Genomic DNA, 22,019 nt, shown 5'->3' on the forward strand with positions numbered 1-22,019 from the left:
TGTCAGCATCTGCATTATTCATGAGTACAACAGTATTTTTAATTCTACAGAGCAATGACAACACATTGATTTCAGCTTGCATCATTCCCCTATGGGATTGCCTTATATTTACATTGCATCAGTTCCTGACATTAGCAATTCATGTGTGAGATTACACTTTCTGTCCGCATTGCCACCCTATTGCAATATGCCTAAGGTCCTTTATTGCTAAAGGTTTGCAGCAAAAAACAAACAAAAAACCCCACACCAGAATCTTTGCTGTCCTTATGGGTGTAATCCAGCTGGTACAGTTATGCATGTAGAAGGACTTTGGATCTGGAGATCTCTGCTATAGCAGAAGAGGAGGGGAGGCCATTTTTATATTTTTTCCCTTTTTTCTGTAATCCCCCAAAGCTACCTTCTGCACTGTTGTGGAGCATCCCTTTCTGACTCTTTGGAGCTGATTTGGGGATGGGGGACTGGGAATTGCAGAGGGAAGGTGAACTGACAAAAAAAAAAAAAAATCCCCTCCCCCTTACAATAGCAGATGCTTCTGTTGAATCAGAAGGCCCTCTGTGAGCCCAAGGACAGCAGCTGTAATCTACCCTGTGCATTTAAATGGAGGCCCAAGTTGAGCTTATCACACTCAAAAGGTGACACTACCCCACATCAAATGGCATTTTGTTTTGTACTTACTGGGGAAGGAAGAAGATTAACTCTGATTAAGTGTTAGGTTTTATATTTTCAAAAATGGTGGAATAGTTGTTATTGTTTCTTGTCCTTGCAGTGCTAAGCAGAACCCCAAATCTGTCTAATCTAGTTAACGGTGTAATCTTATACAGTGGTACCTTGGGTTAAGTACTTAATTTGTTCCGGAGGTCCGTTCTTAACCTGAAGCACCACTTTATCTAATGGGGCCTCCTGCTGCCGCTGCAGAGCATGATTTCTGTTCTCATCCTGAAGCAAAGTTCTTAACCTGAAGCACTATTTCTGTGTTAGCGGAGTCTGTAACCTGAAGCGTATGTAACCTGAAGCATATGTAACATGAGGTACCATTGTACATGTATATTCAAAAATGAGTCCCACCAGGTTCAAGGTAGTTGAGTGTGGGGTTATGCTCAGTGGAAAGTCAATGAAATGGAATTCTGAGTGAACATGTATATGACTGTACTGTTAGTCTTTATGATACTTTTCACATTACATCTTCAAACTTTTGCAAACTATACACTATGGGTTGTCTCCAACACTGCCTTCAGGATTCCTTCGTCTTCCTGCACAGCCTCAAAATCTGCTCTGAAGGGTCTTCCAGGCCTATGGAGAATATGGGGCGTGTGTGCATGGAAGAGATGGGGAAAGTTCTGTTGCAGAAGCAGAAATTTAAATAAATAAGCAGAAATCCGTGCTAGCAGAACAGCTACATTAGATACAAGTCTTTGAGGCTTCAACAACTTGCCCAGTGTTTATTCTTTTCCTTCCTGCTCTCTCTCTCCCCCCCCCCCAATTTTTAATATATATATAAATCCATCCTGAAGAGTTCTGTAGACTTGCTTACTATTTGTGATTGTTTTGTTGGTCCTAATATGGTACTTGCCTTAATGGCTTTGTGCAGCGGGGGGGGGGAGGGTTAGGAGGTTACTACATATTAATAGATGAAATGGGCAATGATCTAAGAAAGGAGAGCTGGAAGGACCAGGGGCCAAGTCTACTGCTTCCTTCAAAAACATTACAATATGACTAACAGTATTAAAACATGGTCCACAGTGGTGCCCAGAATTCATGGATGGCAAAGCTGGGGAGACTAATCTCCAGGGGAGGATAGAAATCCAACTGTCCTGGAGAAGCTTTTAAAAAAGAATATTTTCAACAATGTGTTGGGCAATTCTTTTAAAAAATGTTTTTGACTGAGTCCTAGATTATTATTTTCTAACAGACTAACAAAGTTACCTATGTGTATGTGTAGGCTGCATTCTAACATATTTCCTGTAAGGAGAATAACTCAGCACATATGTATCCCAAAAAGTAGCAGATGTTTTGTAGGATGCATCGTTCTAACAAGAATGTTTCCTTTTTCATTTCTTTAATTGAAAGACTCCATTTCTAAACTATATGCCAATGTATATAACAACCTTTAATGCAGTGGGTAGCGGTGGCTGTTTGCAAAAGCATAATGGCTTCACCATATGTCCCCTGTGGTTTTTGTGCTTTTATTTTTGTGCTGTATGGACAATAGTAAGCAGTTTATGTTACGAGTTTCCTGCAGCGCACACAAATCTAAAAACAAATGCAGTGTATTGAGTAGGGAATGGGGAACAGTTTGAATTTACAGCCTGATAGTGCCAGTAACTAAGAGCAGCATTTTGTGTTTCAAGATGGCGCAGTGTTGGCAGTCAGTGTTTGATAAAATCCACCACTACCTTCCTCCATGCCCCCCCCCCCCGCAAGGGAGAGGTTTAAACACACTTTGGCCCAGCTGAGATGTAAAATCAAACCATGGTTTGGTATCTTGAAAATCTGAACCAGCATGAAATGAAATAAAAATCATTTATTTTAAATATTTTGAGCTTGCTCTTTTCAGCCATAAAGTAACATGAAACAAAACATTGAAACAATAGTTACAAAATAACCTTGCATGATTCTCACAGGACAGGATGGTGGACTAGATGAGCAATTCACCCAATCCAGCAAGGTTATCCTTATGTTCCAAATGGATAAATCACAGGTTGCCAACCTTTTTAGGTCTGTGGGCATGTTTGTAAACCAGAAAACTGCTCACAGTACCACTCTGTCCTCCCATGCAGCAGCCCCACTGAAAATGCTCCCACTGTGATTACATACCCCACAATTGTCCTGGAAAAACTGGGACATCCCGTTTCTTGTCATGAGAACATGGTGGCCATTTTGGTTGCCATGATCTCACGATTTCACAGGGTGATTTCCTGTTAGGAAAAAAAAATGCTTTTGGGGAAGGGGACCATGGTATGAGATCAGAGCAATCAAATTGGCTGCTGCAAAAAATATAATAAAACAATGGGACGATGGTGTCCTGGTTTGGGGCTTCAAAGTGTTAGAGGGTATGAAGTTAAGCTTAAAAAAACATTTTATTAATGCTTTCAAGCCTAATTTCAGCAGGCAGGATGGGACCCTTTGGACACCAGCAGAAGGTCTTTTTGGTCATGTTGGCATCCACAGGCACCATGACAGCAACCCGTTGGTTAGATAAACTTATAGACAATAGGGCTATCAACTGATAGCTAAACACGTTAAGAGGTGGTACACCTCCATATACCAGACATTAGGCACAACCAACAGTGAAGGCTGTTGTCTTCATGTCTTGTTTGTAAGGTTCCCAGAAGCATCTGATTGACCACTGTTACAAACAGAATTCTGGACTCTGTGGTCTTTTTTCAGCAAAGCTTATTCTCTTAAGCTGTGTCTACCCTCAGTGGAGAAAGAAAGGCATGGATGGGAAAGGAAATGGATTTGTTTGGGCAGTGTTTTCTTACCCACATCACTTCTTGCTCCTCTGCTGTCACTTAGCTCATCCAAAGATTGGGCTGACTGATTTTCTTACAAGAAGAGAAAAGTGAACACACAAGTCATGAATGGGGCAAGAGGCAAGTAGAAGGGAACTGGAGCAGAGGGAATCTGTCACTTTCCTCAGTCTTTCCCCCTATTTGCTCCCTATTTACCCAGGCAAATACAAGCCTGGGGTGAGATGGCAGAAGAGGGCTCCAAGGGGAGAGGAAAACACTTTACTTATCAGTCATCTCCCTTAATCAGCCATTTCTGTATATTTAGCAGTCAGACCCATATTGCAGGGGGAGAAATTCCCAAGAGGCAGCAATCCTAAGCTAAATGCAACCAAATGAGCTAAAACAGCTTTGCCTGATCAGATCCAAATGTAACATCAGAAAATATCATGTACTCACAGCATGGGAGATGATTGTGACAACTGATTAGCGGGGGAGGGGAGTATCTATGTGCAGGAACATATGTGCACTTCTTTCATAGGGGCAAACAGTTTATGAAGCCTCAGGTAACAAAATCTACAAAGTCTTTCCTGCTATCGTCTAATTAAGCCTGGAGGCAGTGACAACACTCATCAGAAGTTGGCAGAGTCAAGGGTATTAATATCTGTTCCAAAGTGTCCAATGTTTTACCTCCTACATATAGGCTGCTCCTTTTAGTTGGATCTTTGGGGCCCACCTTTAAAGCTGTTATGTGATAAAGTACTTTTGCAGTTAATAAGTGGCAATGCTTTTCTGTGGAATTGATGGTTGTAGCAATGTTCGTACTACATTATATTTTTGTCTACCATGCTACATTTAGTCTCCAGTTAATTTTACCCTGTTTTTAGCTGGAGAAGGTTTTAAACCTAGTTGTGCATTCACAGAACTTCTGTTGCTGTTTTTTAAAACAGGCACATAGAATGCAGATCTTGTTGGTGTTTTATCACTCATAAAATACTTGAAACTGTGCAGAAAAGTAGGCATAAAAGTTAAATAAAAATTGATAGTAGAACAGTCTTTCCATGATGAGGATGGTAAATTTGTTTTGGAAAAAGGAAGCTGTTTAGCATAATATAAACCTGATTTATCAAGAAGGCTAATTTTGTTGACAATGGTTAAGTGTGTGTGTGTGTGTGTGTGTGTGTGAAGCAAAATGCATACCTTAAAAAACTTATTGTTAGTTGGATTTATTTCATCATGAAAATGTGTTGTATAAATTCATGAAAACCCAAAGAAACAGAGACACTGTATCAAAATCATTATTATATGATGTGCTGCTTCCTTCAGGGGCAAAGAGTTACTATACCTCTACATATTCGAATCACTGTGAGCTCCCATTGCTCGGTCCCTGCTCCTGCCAACCTAGCAGTTCGAAAGCACGTCAAAGTACAAGTAGATAAATAGGTACCACGGGAAGGTAAACGGCGTTTCCATGTGCAGCTCTGGTTCGCCAGAAGCAGCTTAGTCATGCTGACCACATGACCTGGAAGCTGTACGCCAGCTCCCTCGGCCAATAAAGCGAGATGAGCGTCACAACCCCAGAGTCAGCCACGACTGGACCTAATGGTCAGGGGTCCCTTTACCTTTACCTATTTGTAGTTGCTCACTTAGATCATGCTAATGTTAAGTGATCTGTAAAATGGCCCCCCAAATGATGTACCTGCTGTTCAATATTTATAGAGCGCCAGGTTGTGCATGCAAGTAAATAACATGCAAGCATGTTCAGTATGCCACTATAGGGGACACATTCTCTGAATCTAAGGGTGGTAGCAGGGCTATGTTTCCTGGCTGGGAGACTCCAAATATAATACAGATAGAACTCCCTCACAGAAGTGACCTGAGTTTAATATTTATCAGAATATTCTACCATGTACAATGAAGTCCCAGGGTTTGGGGTCATAACAGATACAATTATACAACTTGACTAATCTTTCATATGAAATAATCAGGATACAAATTACTATAAACATGTGTCTGCCTGGTTCTTAATACCAAGGAGAAGTAAGGTTTGGCAGATAGCTTCTATGCTGTGAACCACCCTGAGATTTACAGGTATACACATTTATTACTATTATTGTTGTTGTTATTACCACTACTACTACTAATAATAATAATAATAATAGACAATTATTCAAGGCATCAAGTATCTTAGACTCTGGGCAGGCAACATGGCACTAAATTCTTCTGCATCGCAAGCTGAGAAAAACTATTGTGCTTGTCAGAGTGCATAGTATCACAATGGAAGTTTATATCACTTGCCAAGGAGAGACTTGTTTATAATCCACTGCAGAATCAGAACCTCTCCTTAGCTGGATAGAAAGCCATGCATTATCACAGACAGCAAGCAGAACATCTCAGGGGAGATATGAATGCCATAGCTGACCAGCTGAGTCACCAAGACTATCACCAGAGAGTATGTTCACTTCATCTATAAACTGCTCTACAAGTATGAGATTAGTGAGGAACTTCAGTCTTTGACCTCTTTTGAGCTTCTACTCAATAAACACTTTTCTAGCTCATTCAGTTACAGTTATTCCAAAGAGGCCTTGCAATGCATTTTACACATGTCTGTTTACATCATACTTTCTGCATGTAGATGACCACTAACTAATAAAATGAGAAGTATGAAGCAACCCTTTTAACTCAAGCAATATATCAATGTGTGACTGAAGTTTTGGTTTCCATCTGCACAATGCAGTCATGTATATGAGCTGCACACCCAGTCCTTAGATTATTTAGAAGTAATCTGTAAACCCCAAAGACTGTTCGTTCTCTCTCTCTCTCTCTCTCTCTCTCTATATATATATATATTCTGATTTTATTTCTGAATGAGACCTTCATTTTCAAAGACGCAGCATCAGGAAGACAATAGTTAAAGCTATTATGCATCTGACTTTGAGGGAGAATTTGCTGATTCACTATAAACCCGTTTCGTACTATTCTAATAGTTGCTTTGAGGTAGTAAGCTTATTGCCTCCCTATGCACAATGCACTCTCATGCGGCCAGTCTCTCTCTCTCTCTCTCTCTCTCTCTCTCTCTCTCTCTCTCTCTCTCTCTCTTGCTGCCTCAAGGTGAAAAATTAAAGTTAGCACTGCAAGCACAGCGCTTTCTTTATCTCTTTCAATATTTTTTCAATAGTAGAGTCAAGTGTAAAGGCAGCATCCTCTTGCATTTGCTGTATCTCAACAAAGCTCAGGGAAGATGAAAGTGAAACGCATTTGTATTGGCTTGTAATCCTTTATGCTCTTATCACAGTGGATGCTTTGCCCGAAGGAAAACAAATATGTAATACACTTTCATATTTCGGGAGAGGAATGGAGGACAAATAGTACAATTCACAGAAAGCATTTGTCATCTGCTCTTTATATATAATCAGTTATGTTCTCCTTTTATAAAGTAGTATGTAAAGCCCAGGAGTACTATAGGGAGTTCTTTGATTTGTTACATGCTGAAAATCTGGGCCAGGATCCAAAGAATCATGAAAGAAGTTCTGCAAGTCCAGGGGAGGTTTGGCTTATATTTCTTGAAACAGCACGCTCCTCCATGTAGCATGGTAAATGGCTTTTGATATTGAGGGGAGTTTCAAATCAGTTTTGTGATATGCCATGGGGGTGAACAGTTCAAAGAAAGAGGTTAAAAAATCTACTGCGCAGAATATATTTATATCTTGCTTTTGGGCTCTAAAAAGGGTCTCCTTTTGCAAGACCATTGCTGAAGAGAGCTAGTGCAGACCCTATAGCACTCTCAGACTTTGTGCTTTTATCCAGAATCAGTAACTGAACACAAGTGCACAACATTTTTTCAGTTCGTTTTTCAACCTTTGTATACTTCCTAATCAACTTTGGTTAAATAAATAAATGTATTGCTCATATGAATAATTCAGCTGATACCAAGACTGCTAGGCAACAAACTTATGCTAGGATTATGAACTGTATCAGTTTCCTTCAAGCCTGAGTATGGGTTGAATTAACCAGGTAACTAGCTAATACATCAAAAACAAACCTGATCATGATACATCACGATGCCATGTCCTCATGTAAATGTATGAATGAGCCTTGATGTAGGAATTGCAGGGATCAGCCTAATTCTTCCTTTCTCTTCTGCCTTATCTTAGCGCTTGCTGCTCTCATTGGAGCATTTTCTTTGTTGCAAAAGTAAATATATTAAATTTACTGTACTCAGCCAAAGTTTTGACAGGTGGTTTAAAGTTCTAATTGTATGACTAAAGACTGTAACTCTAGTCTGAATGCAAATTTAAGCATTCGTGAGAGAGCATCTTGTACAGTATCCTCAAGAGACTGCTCCTTCTTGGGATTCAGGTAGAGGATCATTTGTCTTGAAGTACCTGTTTCAAAATCTTCCTATCTATGAGAATCTTATATACTAGCAAAAAATCTAGTATGATTTTCATTAAGTTTTGAGCTTTACTTTTTTGAAAATATATTTTGCCCAAATCCCGTTGCTTTAAAAGAAAAACTTGGAATAGATTATAGAGGAGTTTGGAAACATTGATGCCTCAAGCTTGAAAAGGAAATACCTATATGTTTCTTTGGATTGCAGCCTAAACTTACATCTGCATTAAGTTTTCCTGCAGGTGAATTAAAAAAATACTAGGCACTCGAGGAATACTCTAAATTCAAATACAATTACTGGTTCGTAGAAGGGAAAATATAAAATTAGACCAACAGCAGTCCTAAAACATTAGAAGATGAGATGGGAAGAAGCAAATTATTGGAGAGGCAGGACAGAATGGATTTAGAGTGCAGTTAGAATAGAATAGTTTTAAAAAAACCTGCTGCAGTTCTTTCAAAAGAAATATTGAAGTGAGAGCCTATTCACTTTGCCATAGAAGATACAACATTAGGAATTTTGCAAGGAAGCATTTTGCCCTACCAGAAAACAGTCCATTCAAATTAAATCACTTCATCACTCTGATGGCTACATGACAAGTCTTGCCAAAGTTCATACATCAAACATCTGTGCCTCTGAAAATTTTCACATTCATAATGGGTTGTCATATCTTGTGTTCAATTCCATCTTGCAACAAGTTCTCTTTGTGAATTGGTAGATTGTCACACTATTGTCAAACTGCGCCTGTCGTTCACATAGCAAATTTGACATTTTTCATTCTTGCAATTATCTCTGTGCTTTTCAAGGTTTCTCATCTTCACTGTATTTTGCATACAGAGGAACAAGAAAATGTCCACACCAATCCTTTTCCTGTCATACAGTACTGGTTACTTACATGATCTGTAGCAGTAGGTCTTGTATGCTCTGAATCCAAACTGTTGCCTTTTTAGGTTCTATATGTGATGATTAGGGTGGATTTCAGTTAGGCCAGATCTAAGCTCTGAGGGGTGTCCCATGTCTCCCTCAAAATAGCACAAGTATTAGGGTAGGGAAATATTTTTACACCCCCCCCAATAGATCTTAGATACCTTCCCTTCTACTGAGGTGCAGAGATATTTTAATAGAACATTTGGTGGGTGAATATTTGGGTCAACCTATTGCTATTTTGATTGGACTGATGCTGAACTAGCAGAAAACCTCTGAAAAGACAAGTTCATTAAACAAACTGGTCTAGGTATACATGTACATTTTCAAGTTTAATTATTCCCCACTTATAAAAGAGATTGAGCTGGCTAAGAAATGTGGTTTACATTACACATGGGAAGCAGCAACATCTAACTAGCCATATGTATGACTGCAATTGTACAAGGAAATGTTATAAGCAGTAGAGAACACTGATAGATCCAGAAGTAAAACAGGCCTTGCTCATACATTATATTACAAGCCTTAGTGACAATACCTTAAGTAGCTCACATAAGAAGTGTGTGTGGAAACTTGCAAGACTCTCTTTTTACTTTGGAAAGGTTGTAGGCATTCCTGCAAGTACAAAAAGTTTGTCCCCTCTATTGTATCTCCTTAAATGTAAGTCAGATAGTATTGCCAAGGCACACTCAAATGGTGCACACTTGTAGCCAGATATTTGATTATCTCTCACTTTCCCACATTTTTGGCATTATGTTGTTTCTTCCGCAATTAATATTTTGGTTTGTTTAACCATGAGTAAGCATAAGCATAGGATGTTTCTGTTGTGCTGCTAAATGGCAGTTAGAAACCCAGAATTAATTCACGTAAAGCCCACCTTATCAACTGTTAAATGGTTTGGTACAACTTTGTATAGCACAGCAGAACGATCAAGGCAATACACATGCATTAACACAAAACAATATTGTGCAGTTATTTGATCAGTTTTATCATAATAAAAAGCATGCATTACAAGGAATGCTTGTCATGGGGTGCTAATAAGTGTACCAGTTGCTATCCCTGTGTGCATGTGTATACATTTTACAAAAACCACCAGAGAGAGGATAATTTAGTGACTAATGTCTGCAAATGTTAATGAATTAAATCGTGTTCTCTTTACTTAAAGTGTTGCTGAGATCCAAAGAACAATTTTGTACATGCAACAAGCCCTTCCGAGTGTTTTCTTTCTACAAATTCTAGCCCTCCCAATTCTCCTCACCCAAGTTCCAGGAGTAACATATTAAGCAGTGTTAAGTGGGGGTCTGTTTTCAGAAACGGGGAGGTGTCAGAAGCCATAGTCTCTCTATTAATAAGAGGGAATGGGTGTTGAAATATTTTGTATTAATAAGCCATCATGTGTTTTTTTCAGGAAAGACATATTAATCTGTCTTTCTGTTTAATTACTAAAAGCAGTAGTTACATGAATTTTTTGCACCAAAAAATGGTTGTGTTGATTTAAATGACATCATGTATAGCTGGTCAGAAAGTGGTAAATAAATAGGGTAATTTCATATTTCACATTAGTGGGCATTATGTAGGAGGCTATTTCTAATAAGCTAAACGTCAATCTAAATAATTAAAGAAGTTAATATTTCTGCCTGGCTGATCAGTTAGAAACCCTTCCCCTCTTTTAATTGTGTACAGCTAAGTCTGAAGAAGCAACCTGAATGTGAAAAATCTATTATACTGTATTCACAAGAACAAACTGTAATTGTGCAGCAGACCAAAAAGACAGGGTCTTTTCTTCTGTGGCAAGTACTAATTAGAACATATTGCATACCAGAAATTCTAAGAAATGCTTTCCCTCTGTATAATATACTATTAATTATATGCTGTTGCAAGCAATTTGTATTCTATGGGTGTATCATTCATACTTTAGTTGTGCTTTAATACTAGCTAAGATGATAAAATTCCATTGTAAATTTCAACTAAATTATTTCTTTAGGGTGTTTCTGAGAGCCATCAACAAATTTTCTGAGACTATGAACCAGAAGTTTTTGGAAAACATGAATTTTGAAGAACAAGTAAGTACCTGTCTTATTTATTTTATATTATCCTTTAACAAAACCAAGAACTGAACGTATGTTTTTCCATTACTTAGTTATTTCAGTAGCAAATATTCTCTATCAATATTCTATCACAGCATATCTGGAAGATAAAAGTCAATGCGGGAAATGATTGCTCTGTGAGCAGGTACTGATATTTTGACTCCTGTAATGTTCTTAGTCTGATACACTTATATGTTGAAAGTTATGATCATGAACACTCCAAACATATAAGGCAAGGATAGGGAACCTCAGACTTGGGGGACAAATGCAGCCCTCCAGGCCCCTCGGTTTGACCCTTGGAATTATCTTCTGACCACACACATGCAGGTCACACACCTCACAGGCCTTGCTTCACACTCTCCAGGTGCTTTTGAGTGTGTGTACACCTGCTAGTTTTGGCTGGAATGTAGTTTGCTTTGCAAAGGAAACAGTCACATTTGTTGCTTTGCCACTTTGGCTTCTGGCCCCATCCACCATTGGCATGTGGCCCCCATACTTGAGGTGGTCCAAGTGCTCCTTCCTTTCTTTTTTCTTCGCTCCAAGCTACTTGGGGCATGGTGGTTGCCATGTTTGTTGGGAAATGTGTCTAAAATGCATTGGAAGTAGTAATATGTTATGATGTGCTATGTCTGTGTCATGAATGAAACTCAGGCACGGCAGGACCAAGGCATTTTGACACCTGAGGCCAACCACAAAATAGCACCCCCTCCCCCTTCCAGGAAAGAAGGGGTGAGTGAAGCACTTCATTGGGAACAAGGGAAGAACCTAATTAACCTTACCAAATTGCTGAAAAGGGAAACAAAGGTCATTGCAGGGGAGAAAGGGACCCAGGTGGCTGCAGAGCCCAGGAGACCCTAAGGTGCAGTCCCTAACCATTTCCTTCCTCATGGTGGAAGGAGACCATCAGTGCTTCCTATTTGGCCAGAGGCCACTGTAGAGACAGCTTTACAGGGTGGTGAGCTGCCAAGGAGGTGGCAGATCTGGCCTGCAAGGAGTGTGCTACAACCACTGTGGCAACAGCGAGCAATGCACTCCTTGCAGGCCAGATCTGCTGCCCCTGTGGATCCTGCCACCTGGGTGGGCCAGCCCTAAACCTGGATCAGGGGGGGTAAAGCACAGAGACCAAGGTAACGGCGCTACTCTTCAAAAATGATTTATTAATTGCATCTATTCAAGTGCTTTCAGTAGTACAGCACATCCACGAATGCTCTACAGGTGTTTAATAACCAAAAGTAGTTGCCTTGTCTAACAAGCTGACCAGTCTAGTAGCACTGAGGGATAGATGGAGCAGGGCAATGGTGGAAGATTTTCATTGTTCCTTTGGGTATTGCTGAAAATGGTGTTTAAATGTTTCTATCACCACACCAAAGTTACTTGGCTGAGTCTCTTGGTACGTGACAAGTAGACTGAAGTTTTAACTGCAAACATTCTCTTGCATTTCTGGTGATGTGACCCAAAAGTTTTCCTATCTAGCCTTATTGAGGTGCCTCTAGGCAACAGGGCACGGCTGTCCTGGAACATGCCATTTCCTCTTCCAAGGAATGTTGCTTTCCTTTCAGCTGATGTTTTGCTATAAGCAAAGTCCTGTTTATTTGAGATAGCCATCAACCACTGGAATATGTCACCCTTCTTTAACACCTTGTGGAGCCACCTTTCCAAATACTAACTCATTCTTCTGTCATTCACACAGGTTATAGCTGATTACATTAAAAACAGTAGTACATTACATTAAAAATAGTATAAGGGTGACAATATACATGAGTATATTCTCAAAATTGTCAGACTCATTTTGCAAAATCCTAGGTGCACAACACCTGTCCATATGGCAGCCATCTTTCTTTTATGCAATGTCCCTGTTAGTTTCACAGGAGCATTATATCGGGGAGGGGGTGCCACTTAAGATAACAAGGGAGAGCCATCTTTTCCCCTTACAGACTTAATCAAGAATGAGACATCCCATCATAACATAAGACTGTTTTCAGGGCATTTCTATAGACATTTTTCTAGCAAGTGCTGTTTTAGAAAGGTCCATAGGAATGTGGCCTAATCTCTTTAGCTAGGTTCTGATCCAAGCTCTGGCCCAGTAGGTGCAAATAAGGGAACTTTGCTTCAGATTGTGGGATAAATAAAACTGCCTACTTTCCCTAATTCTCACTGAAACGTTTAATGATTAACTCCTTGCCCCAACCCCAAAGACTCACTAGTCATGCTTTCAGCTTGAGATGTATGCTAAATACAGGCATAAATTTAAGTCAATATATAAATAAGGAATCTCTCCCTGTCTGTAGGTACCTCTGAGATGTGGAGGGGAACTGAGGTCCTTCAGATGTTGTTGTTGGACTACAACTCCCATTATCCTAGAATACTGGCTATGCTAGCTAGGGCTGATGGGAGTTGGAATGCAAAAAGCACGTGGCTGCTTTCTGTTCCTCTCTCTCTCTCTGTGTGTACACAAACAGTTCCAATTGTTTTCTCTCTCCTTTTGCTTACATACACACACACAGAGTGGACTCCCCCCCCCCCCCAATCACTTTAACCAAGGGACTGCTGATTGGCTAGTATTTACTCCATTGGGAAAAGTGGAAAATATAATCAAAATGGAGATTCATATTGGTCCTCTGCCCCTTCTAAGCCCTAATCCCTTCCTTTTAGAATTTATTATTTAAAACCCTTTTCTAAATCTCTAGACACTGGGGTGGAACCATAGGAATGATTGTGATTGACTGTGCTGAACAGAGATAGTTGACCAGCACAGGCAATGTGCAGAAATGAGTCCTGAGTGTCTCTAAATGTGAAGTGATGTACTGAATATAAATGTAAGAAACAGAGAAGGGGAGTGGGTTGTAGGTTCGTGGGAAATCACCTCCCTTTCCCTAATGGGCCAGCCTCCACTGCTCATGCCCCTCTAAGGATTGGTTTTTGAAAAGCGATAGCCCAAACTGCATCAGCAGTGCTTACAGAAGAAATGCAATCTCGAAGTATGACAGAATTTATTTGTATTTTCATTCCATTCCATTTCATCAGCCATACTTCTTTTCCTTGTCTACAAGAGGAACATAGAATTCCACTATCTTCAGTGAGACTGTGACAATATATTTTCTTTGTTCCTTTTCAGTTTGTGGACATTTTAAGTGTATCTGTTGTGAGCAAGTGTTTATTTTCAAGTGAATTTAATGCTTGTGGAAATGTCAAAGCAAAGTGACACTTCTGAAGCTGGGCATTTTGCTGTCTTAGTCACATGGCAGGGGCAGAACAGGGAACTGTTTCTTCAGTGCGCCCATCTGCTGACTCAGCGGCAGGGTTTCTGTGAGCAAATAGAAGCTAATTCCTTTTCTGTGCCTGTTCAGTTTCTGACACTTACACAAAGGGAGCAATTAGGATAACACTGATGCCACTCAGACACTCCTTGTTGCCTCACAGTTAACTCTAGCTGTATCAGAAGCTGCAGTCATGTTCGTCTGTTGCAGCAAAATATTCCCCCAAAAGTGTTTTGACCCCCTTCTGGCTGCAGTTGCTAGAATTGAAAAAGCAAAAAAAAAATGAATTTAGGCATCAGTTGGGCTCTGCAGCAATGAAAATAAAATTGGTAGATTGGGAGGTGTATGTGAAACAATTTTTCAGTGTGTGAAAAAAGAACAGTTCTACTTCGCTCTTCAATAAATATTTCGGTTGCTGACCCTGATTAGTTTTTCATCAGTTTGCCTCCTATCAAATTATAGTAGTAAATTATGTGACCCTACTTTTTGATAGTACCATTCGGTTTATGTTTCGTTCCTTTTCCAAGTTTGTTTGATAAATCGTGGTGGAAGAGTGACACTTGCAAAGATTATACTGTTTGAGGGTCTGATTGAACTGTGATGTGAATATAAATGAAATTTATTGCAAGGGAGGTAAATATGCTAATTTTAGAGATTGGAAAAGTACAAAAACAGTGTGATCCCTTCGCCTCCGGTAATTACTGCAGCATTATGTGTGAAAAAAGTGTGCTGGCATAGGGGTGTTGCTAGCAGACCAGGTTGAACGTGAACTTAGGGTAGTTGCTCAATGCCACAGTGAAAGACAATGTCATAGCTATGAATTAATGGATTCAGTAGAGTTCTGGTTTATGCGTAATGCGTCATACGGTTTATGAAGAGTTTTCAACCTTTTGTCTTGCTGCTTTTCCCTGAAGTTGGCTCAGTTTCCCTGGCTCTTCCTCCTCACTGCAGCCCCAAGTCACTCCCTTTGGAACATCCTGAGATGAGGCATTGGGGTGGGGTGGGGGCTGCAGTGGGATGCAAAAATCACCACAATTGTGGGAAAGAATAAATGCTTTTCCACTGCTGCAAGACTCAACGTATACTGGCATTTCTGTACTGACACAATAAACTAGGGGCCCTTCTGCAGTCAATTCTTTTCCATTACCTCCTTGAAAACATATCCTTCTGCTTTTTATTTATGAAAGATAGTGGGCAAAAGTTCCCATCTATTCATCTTCATCTCCCATTTTTATTCCTCAGAATTCTGAGCTTTTTGAAAGATTTCACTGCATGTGAATGAATAGAAGTTTGACGTGAATAGAAATTATTCTTGGTCGTATTTTACTTTTATTCTGATAACATTTAGTTCATCAGAAACACTGGGAGTTTTCACAAAGCTATGGTTAACATATGCCCCCATAACACACTATAATTACATTGGTTGTTTGGATCTGGGGGGTTGTGATTAACTTGGGATATGCAGCATTTCACAGGCCCTGCTGTAAATTGTGGTTTATTGTTATTAGCTAATGAACCCCATATGAATCTCCTGATGCTACTGAGGGAATGCAGGCCAACGGGTATAAAAATCACACTCTTGCCTTTATTCTAATTGCAAGGTAATAAGAGCTTCCAACTTTGCATAATATTCCAACCTCGCACTGCTTCGGCTGGTTGCCTTCATAAATTATTTAGGTTTCACACAGCTTAATATCACCTCCCATTTTAGGTGAAACCCATTACAACTATTCAGGGGTCTGTCTTCTGCTTAATTTACAGCTGTGGAACAACTATTTCCATCTTGCTGTGGCTTTTATCACCCAGGATTCTTTGCAGCTGGAACAATTCTCCCATGCAAAGTGCATAAAGATTGTCAGCAAGTAAGTCTTCTTGAAAGCTATATTTTCTTCTCATTTTCACAACAAAGCTTTGATGATGACTAAGTGTATTCTGTTTTCTCTTACAGATATGGAGACATGAGACGCTTGATTGGGTTTGCTATTCGTGACATGTGGTACAAACTTGGTAAGTAAGTGCAGTCAGGAGCACAGATGTTCCTCAAATAGGTGTTGAGTGAACATTTCTAATAAGATCAGATGAGTTGTTACATTGGTTTATTTTTGTGTTTTAAAGTGGCTCCATCCTACAATTTATATGTTTGTTTTGTTTGTTTGTTTGCTGGTGTGTGTATGGCATAAAATAACTTCTAAATGTGTGAAGGTACCGAGTGTCGTGGGATTGGAATATGCAGAGGAAAAGAGAAGGGGGAAAGTATTGCAAAGATGGGTAACAGAAGAAATTCCATTTGCAGTGAAACACATTGGGGGAACCTGGAAGGTTTTGTATCTTTGACAGCTTCAGAAAGCTGATATTCAGGCAGATTAAACTGAACTCGTCCACTTGGGGTGTCAGTTGCATGAGCGGACACTGTATTCCGGACTCCAATGTCTGGTTGTCATTAAAGAAAAGAACTCCTGTCCAAGGAGAGTGGCATATGTTTCGATCTTTTGTCTGCAGATTGCAAATACCTAGGCTGGCACTGTAGCTTCTCATTTATCATCAAGAAAAAAGAAAACTGATCATCTTGGTTGCCCTCCTCTGCACATATTCCAGCTTGTGGTGCCCAGAATTGGACACAGTATTCCAGGTGTGGTCTGACTAAGGCAGAATAGAGTGGTACTATTGCTTCCCTTGATCTGGACACTATGCTTCTGTTGATGCAGCCTAGAATAGCATTAGCTTTTTGGGGGGCTTCATCACACTGTTGACTCATGTTAAGCTTGTGGTCCACTGAGACCCCTAGATCCTTTTCACATGTACTGCTAGTAAGCCAGGTGTCCCCCATCCTATATTCATTTTGTTAGCTTGCGCCCAGTTCTCCAATCTGTCAAGGCCATTTTTAATTCTGATTCTATCTTCTGCGGCATTGGCTACCCCTCCCAGGTTTGTGTCATCTGCAAATTTGATGAGCTTCTCCTCAATTCCTTTATGCAAGTCATTTATAAAGACGTTGAACAACAAGGGGCCCAGGACAGAACCCAGCGGCACCCCACTTGTCAACTTTTTTCCAGGATGACGAGGAGCTCTTTGGGTTTTGTCAGTCAACCAGCTACAAATCCACCTAACAGTTAGCTCATTCAACCCACATTTTACTAGCTTTGTCTCAATAATATCATGGGGGACTTTGTTAAAAGCCTTACTGAAATCAAATGTTCAAATGTTTTTCCTTTGGTATAGATGTGTGTTTGAAAATGTAATGTAGAGAATGAAAATTATTTTGGATTTTTATTGTTTCTCATAGTTATTACTATTTTTCCATCCAGATGGGTCTCTTCCTTTATTTCAGCTGATTTTTAATAGGGTACTAAAACAAAAGATGCTTTAGGTACAGATTACTATTTCTGCTGAGATTAAAAACAACAACGGAAACTGTAAAAACAGCTGCTTAATATCGACTGGAAATGAAAAAGATCAGGATTGTTGTTCCAACACATGTTTTTAAAGCCACTAAAGCACATCTTGAAAACAGCTTTATTATTATTGAGGGGAAAGTTCATATTCAATACATGATGTGCATGCTTAGCTCTAGGAAAAAATGTATTCACCAGTGTTTGTTTTAAGGTTAAAAGCAGCTGGAGGAGAGAAGGGGGATCAGGATCTCTATGCTGTGGGAGGATTTATTTTTATTTTTATTTTAGAAAACAAAAACCATGTGCCATATCTCCTTGTATCATTGTCCCAACCAAAGTTGCCTCCCCTAAATATTGCTATTTGTTCTGCAGAAGAAATACTTACTAGTACTGTAAACTGCCAGGAGAACATTTGTTACTGGGTGTATGAACGTTGTAAAAAGGAAAAAAAGGGGGAAATGCCCCAAGATTTAATAATGGATACGGGGCAGGTCTAATACATCCAAGCAATTGCATTAGTCCCTATTATACAAGTGTGAGCAGCTCTGGTTGTGAAATGAGACCTTGAGGAATGAGCTCCAATGTGGGAATGGATTGCTGCTCTTTTGTGGTTTTTCAAGGTGCCTTGTGTCAGGCGGTACTGCTACAAATCAATCCTAAATCGGACCACAACTGTTCGTGTTTGGGGTTTTTTTTATCTACCTTCCCTGAAGTATTAGGCATCATTAAGGATTTCTAGGAAAAGAGCATTAAAGCTAACAAACAAATGGTTTGAGTCTTTCTCCATTTGATTTTGTCCTGCAAAAAGCCATATTTTAAGAATATTAAAAAGCTGTTTTTTCCTGTTAGAGATGACATTTGCAACCTCATTTCTTCATTTTTTTATTGTCTGTCATAATTGCAAATGTCTCCTAAGGCAGACTCCGATGACTCTCTATTTCATATGGCTTTTAAGCCATTGTACAGCGAATCTATAATAGAGTTAGCAGGACACTATTTCTATTCTGAGCTTTCTAATGGCTGACATTAGTCATCCAGGAATGAAGGCAGATAAGTTTTGTCCATTGTGATGGAGAGAAGAGGACATGTCAAATGGCTCCTGTAAAATGTTGTCTGATAGATGGGTTTTGATGGGAAGGGGTGAAGAAATCTATTGTTTCCAATTATTTTCCTTTCCAAGCACGCTCAGCAATGAGATGTTTGAAACTGACTCCATGTGCAAGTACATTCATTTGGCCACTACCTAGGATATTGTGAAGTGCTTCTAGAGTCGGCTTCCATCTCAAATTGCAAATCTGCTATAGCAGCAGTGCAAGTTTGTGGTCTTGCAAAGTTAAGCCGTATGTAAGACTGCCGCAGTAATGCATTTTATTTATTTCATAAAATGTATACACTACTTGGTTCGGTAAAAAGAAAAAAAATCCCTCAAAATGTTTTGCAAAAAGATAAAGCCAGAAACATTTACAAACACGCTTTAAAACATACAAAAGTTAAAATACTAAAACAGATTAAAATTACCTCAGTCTTCTGTGAATCTGGGCAGGAACCAAAAAGAGTACAGTGAAGGTGCCTGCTTGATCTCCGTAGGCAGGTAATTCCCAGGTGTACATGTTGCCACACTAAACAGTTGAGTTCTTACAAATGCAGAACAGGTATTATATGGCACCTGTACTAGTGCCAATTCCATGACTACCAATAATGATGATCAATAATTCTGCTCTCAATAATGATGATAGCATTGTTTCTATAATGTTCTTCATTATACTATTCATTGTAATAGTTTGGTGTTATTCTTTTAATGGGGTGCTCAAAGAATTTCATGAATGCCTATTTGTGCAAAGAAGGCTAATAATATTATACATCTTTAGTGGGGTGGTTAAACATAGTGGGTTGTGGCTTGCAAATGAATTTATGGCTGAGCTGAAGTACAGGTCATAATCCATGTTCTTCTTAACCACTACACAACATTGGTTCTTAATAATTGGAAGAGGAAATGGGAAGCTTATGGAAAGCTTGAGGCACAAGATATTCAGAACTCATCAAACTATGATGTGGGTGAGGGGCATTAGATACTAGTCTGTATAGTCGTAAAAGTACTGAATCTGGACTTTTAGCATAGAAGGAATAGTCTTGTCCATTCCACTACATTTGGGGCAAGAAGCAGAAGACCCGTAGAACTTATATGATGGGACATTTCTTAGTTCATTGGAAGGATTTTTCCGAATTGAACCAACAACTTCTTAAATGTGTATGATATATGTATGCAAAACAATTATTTAAAACTGAAGCATTAAGATATATGATACTTTTAGATTGTTTTTATTTATAATGTTTTTTGAGGTTTTAATTTGTGTTTCCCTTGTCCTTTTGTCATTTGCTGGTTTTAAATTGCAAATTGTGTGTGAATCACTTTTTATACACACTTTTGTACATCTCTCTTTTGAACAGATTTCATGTATGATGAAGGCTGGTTAACAATTTTTTAAATAATAATAATAATAGAATGTCTGCATGCATTGTGCCCCATTTTTAATATTCTCTTTCACACTTTGATCCAGGGCAGAATAAAATCCGTTTTATTCCTGGAATGGTTGGACCCATCTTAGAGATGACCCTTATTCCTGAAGCTGAGTTACGGAAAGCCACCATCCCAATCTTCTTTGATATGATGTTGTGTGAATATAGAAACACTGGAGAATTCAGAAAGGTATTGTTAGCTTTACATAGTGTTTGTCAGTACTGCCATTATGCTTAAATAACAGCAATATTATGTAAATACTCCAGAAAGGTGCTTGCGATTCTTGACACTTTTCTATAGAAAGGTGAGTGCTATAGAAGGAAGGGAAAGAGCTGTAGCACTGTAGGGCAAAGATATGGAAGGCTGAGTTTATCAGTGATTTAATGTGGCCTTTTCCTGTCATAAACATATCATTCATCTGAAACATGTAACCTAAGAAGTCATCCTTACAGAATCAGACTCACAAATATGCCAAGTATATATATATATATATATATATATATATATATATAAATACTCTGAGCAGTTTGTTATGTGGGATGAAATGAATTACATTGATATGAAATATCTAAATGAAAGTGAGAAGCAAAGTATGTGGTTGAATGAATTAATCTAGAACTAGAACACTTCATGGAAGAAAGTGCTGTGGTCAATAATGAGTTGTGTGTGTGTTGTGTGGGAATGCACCTTCTGTGAGTTTTCAGCTTTTGTTTTAAAAAACAAGTCTCTAGCACATTTACTTGGGAAAGTTATAACGAAGCGTGGAAAATTGCTCACAAAGAGTAATACAGTTAAATAAATGCATACATATTGGGCTACCTGTATTTAGATACAACAGTTCTTTAATGGTCTTCTGGCCCCTTAACACTGTCTCTCTCCCAAATATCTGTCTTTGGATCTCTGGAGGGGTCATTTAATTGATCCACACTTTAATTTCTCCTCCTGACCTTTAGATAGATAGAAGATAGAAGTCTGTGTATTTGGTGAACTATTAGAGGAAGATCATGGCAGCTTAGGGTACAAATGAACCAAATTTGTTATTTATGCATTAGCTTTTAAGACATTCAACAGTTTTGCCTTGCAGTTAGTGCAGTGAATCACAGTTCAGGGTTCAAAGAGCAGTCGCGATGCAGGCTGTGGTAAATTAATAATGATGGTTCTATCTATTGCTAGATTTCATTTGGAAAGGTTGTTATTAAGTGCTCAGTATTTACTCTCCCAGAAGAAAGAAGAGTTCAACATGGTTTGTAGATGGGGACACATGTGTGCACTGCATTTAAGGCATCATGATTATATCAGTTGAGCCTGGAACAATCTGGCAGGTGGGATTATTGTTGTTGGTAGCACAGCACAAAGCTTTTGGCCTGAGTCCAGGACTGAAAATCATTTTGCTTCTCTGCATCTGCTCTTCCCTTGACTTAATAGCCCTCTATTTCCGTTTTTAATTACTGCTTCTTATTTTTGGCTTGTAACTGTTTCTCTTGGGGATCAATGCAGACAAGCAGGTAGTAGGACCAAAATAATAATAATAATAATGCTCCTGAAATGTGTATCTCAGACTAAAAAAGGTAATATAAGCTTAACAAGGATAACATCTAAAGCGTCTAGGAAATTATAGTTGCAATGTGGACACACAGCTTAGTTGCTAAATAGATTTCTAAGGTTCAGGTGGATAGTTTGGTGTTACAGAATAAGGACATAAAACACATACGATTGTTAAAGCTGCACCAAAGGGTGGTTAAAGCTGTGCCCCAGTGGTACTTATTTATTTGCTTAAAATGTTTATTAACAACCTTTGAGAACAATCACTAAAAGCATCAGTAAAATACAATAATAAAATCGCATTATCATCACACAAATAAACCTAAGACTAAAATACACATAAACCAACACTGGACATTTATAGGGTGGTTGACAACCCCTGGTGTCTCCATTTATTAAAAATAAAAATAAATTGTGTATCAAGGTTGGAAAAAACAACTGCCTGAGCTCCAGGTGAGTTGAT

General features: G+C 39.0%; 1 protein-coding gene across 5 annotated transcripts in view; it reads left to right on the forward strand.

Annotated features, from left to right (window-relative positions):
* The window catches only part of DOCK2 (dedicator of cytokinesis 2), a 252,567-nt gene that overhangs the window by 169,360 nt on the left and 61,188 nt on the right, over positions 1–22,019 (forward strand). For all 5 annotated transcript variants that reach the window (XM_081899107.1, XM_081899111.1, XM_081899110.1 and 2 more), the window contains 4 exons: positions 10,745–10,823; positions 15,866–15,966; positions 16,053–16,111; positions 20,055–20,203. In XM_081899107.1, the coding sequence (XP_081755233.1) occupies positions 10,745–10,823; positions 15,866–15,966; positions 16,053–16,111; positions 20,055–20,203 (388 nt within the window). The remainder of the gene's footprint in view (positions 1–10,744; positions 10,824–15,865; positions 15,967–16,052; positions 16,112–20,054; positions 20,204–22,019) is intronic.

Source organism: Podarcis melisellensis (genome assembly GCF_964234715.1).
Source record: "Podarcis melisellensis genome assembly, chromosome: 2".
Classification (NCBI taxonomy): domain Eukaryota; kingdom Metazoa; phylum Chordata; class Lepidosauria; order Squamata; family Lacertidae; genus Podarcis; species Podarcis melisellensis.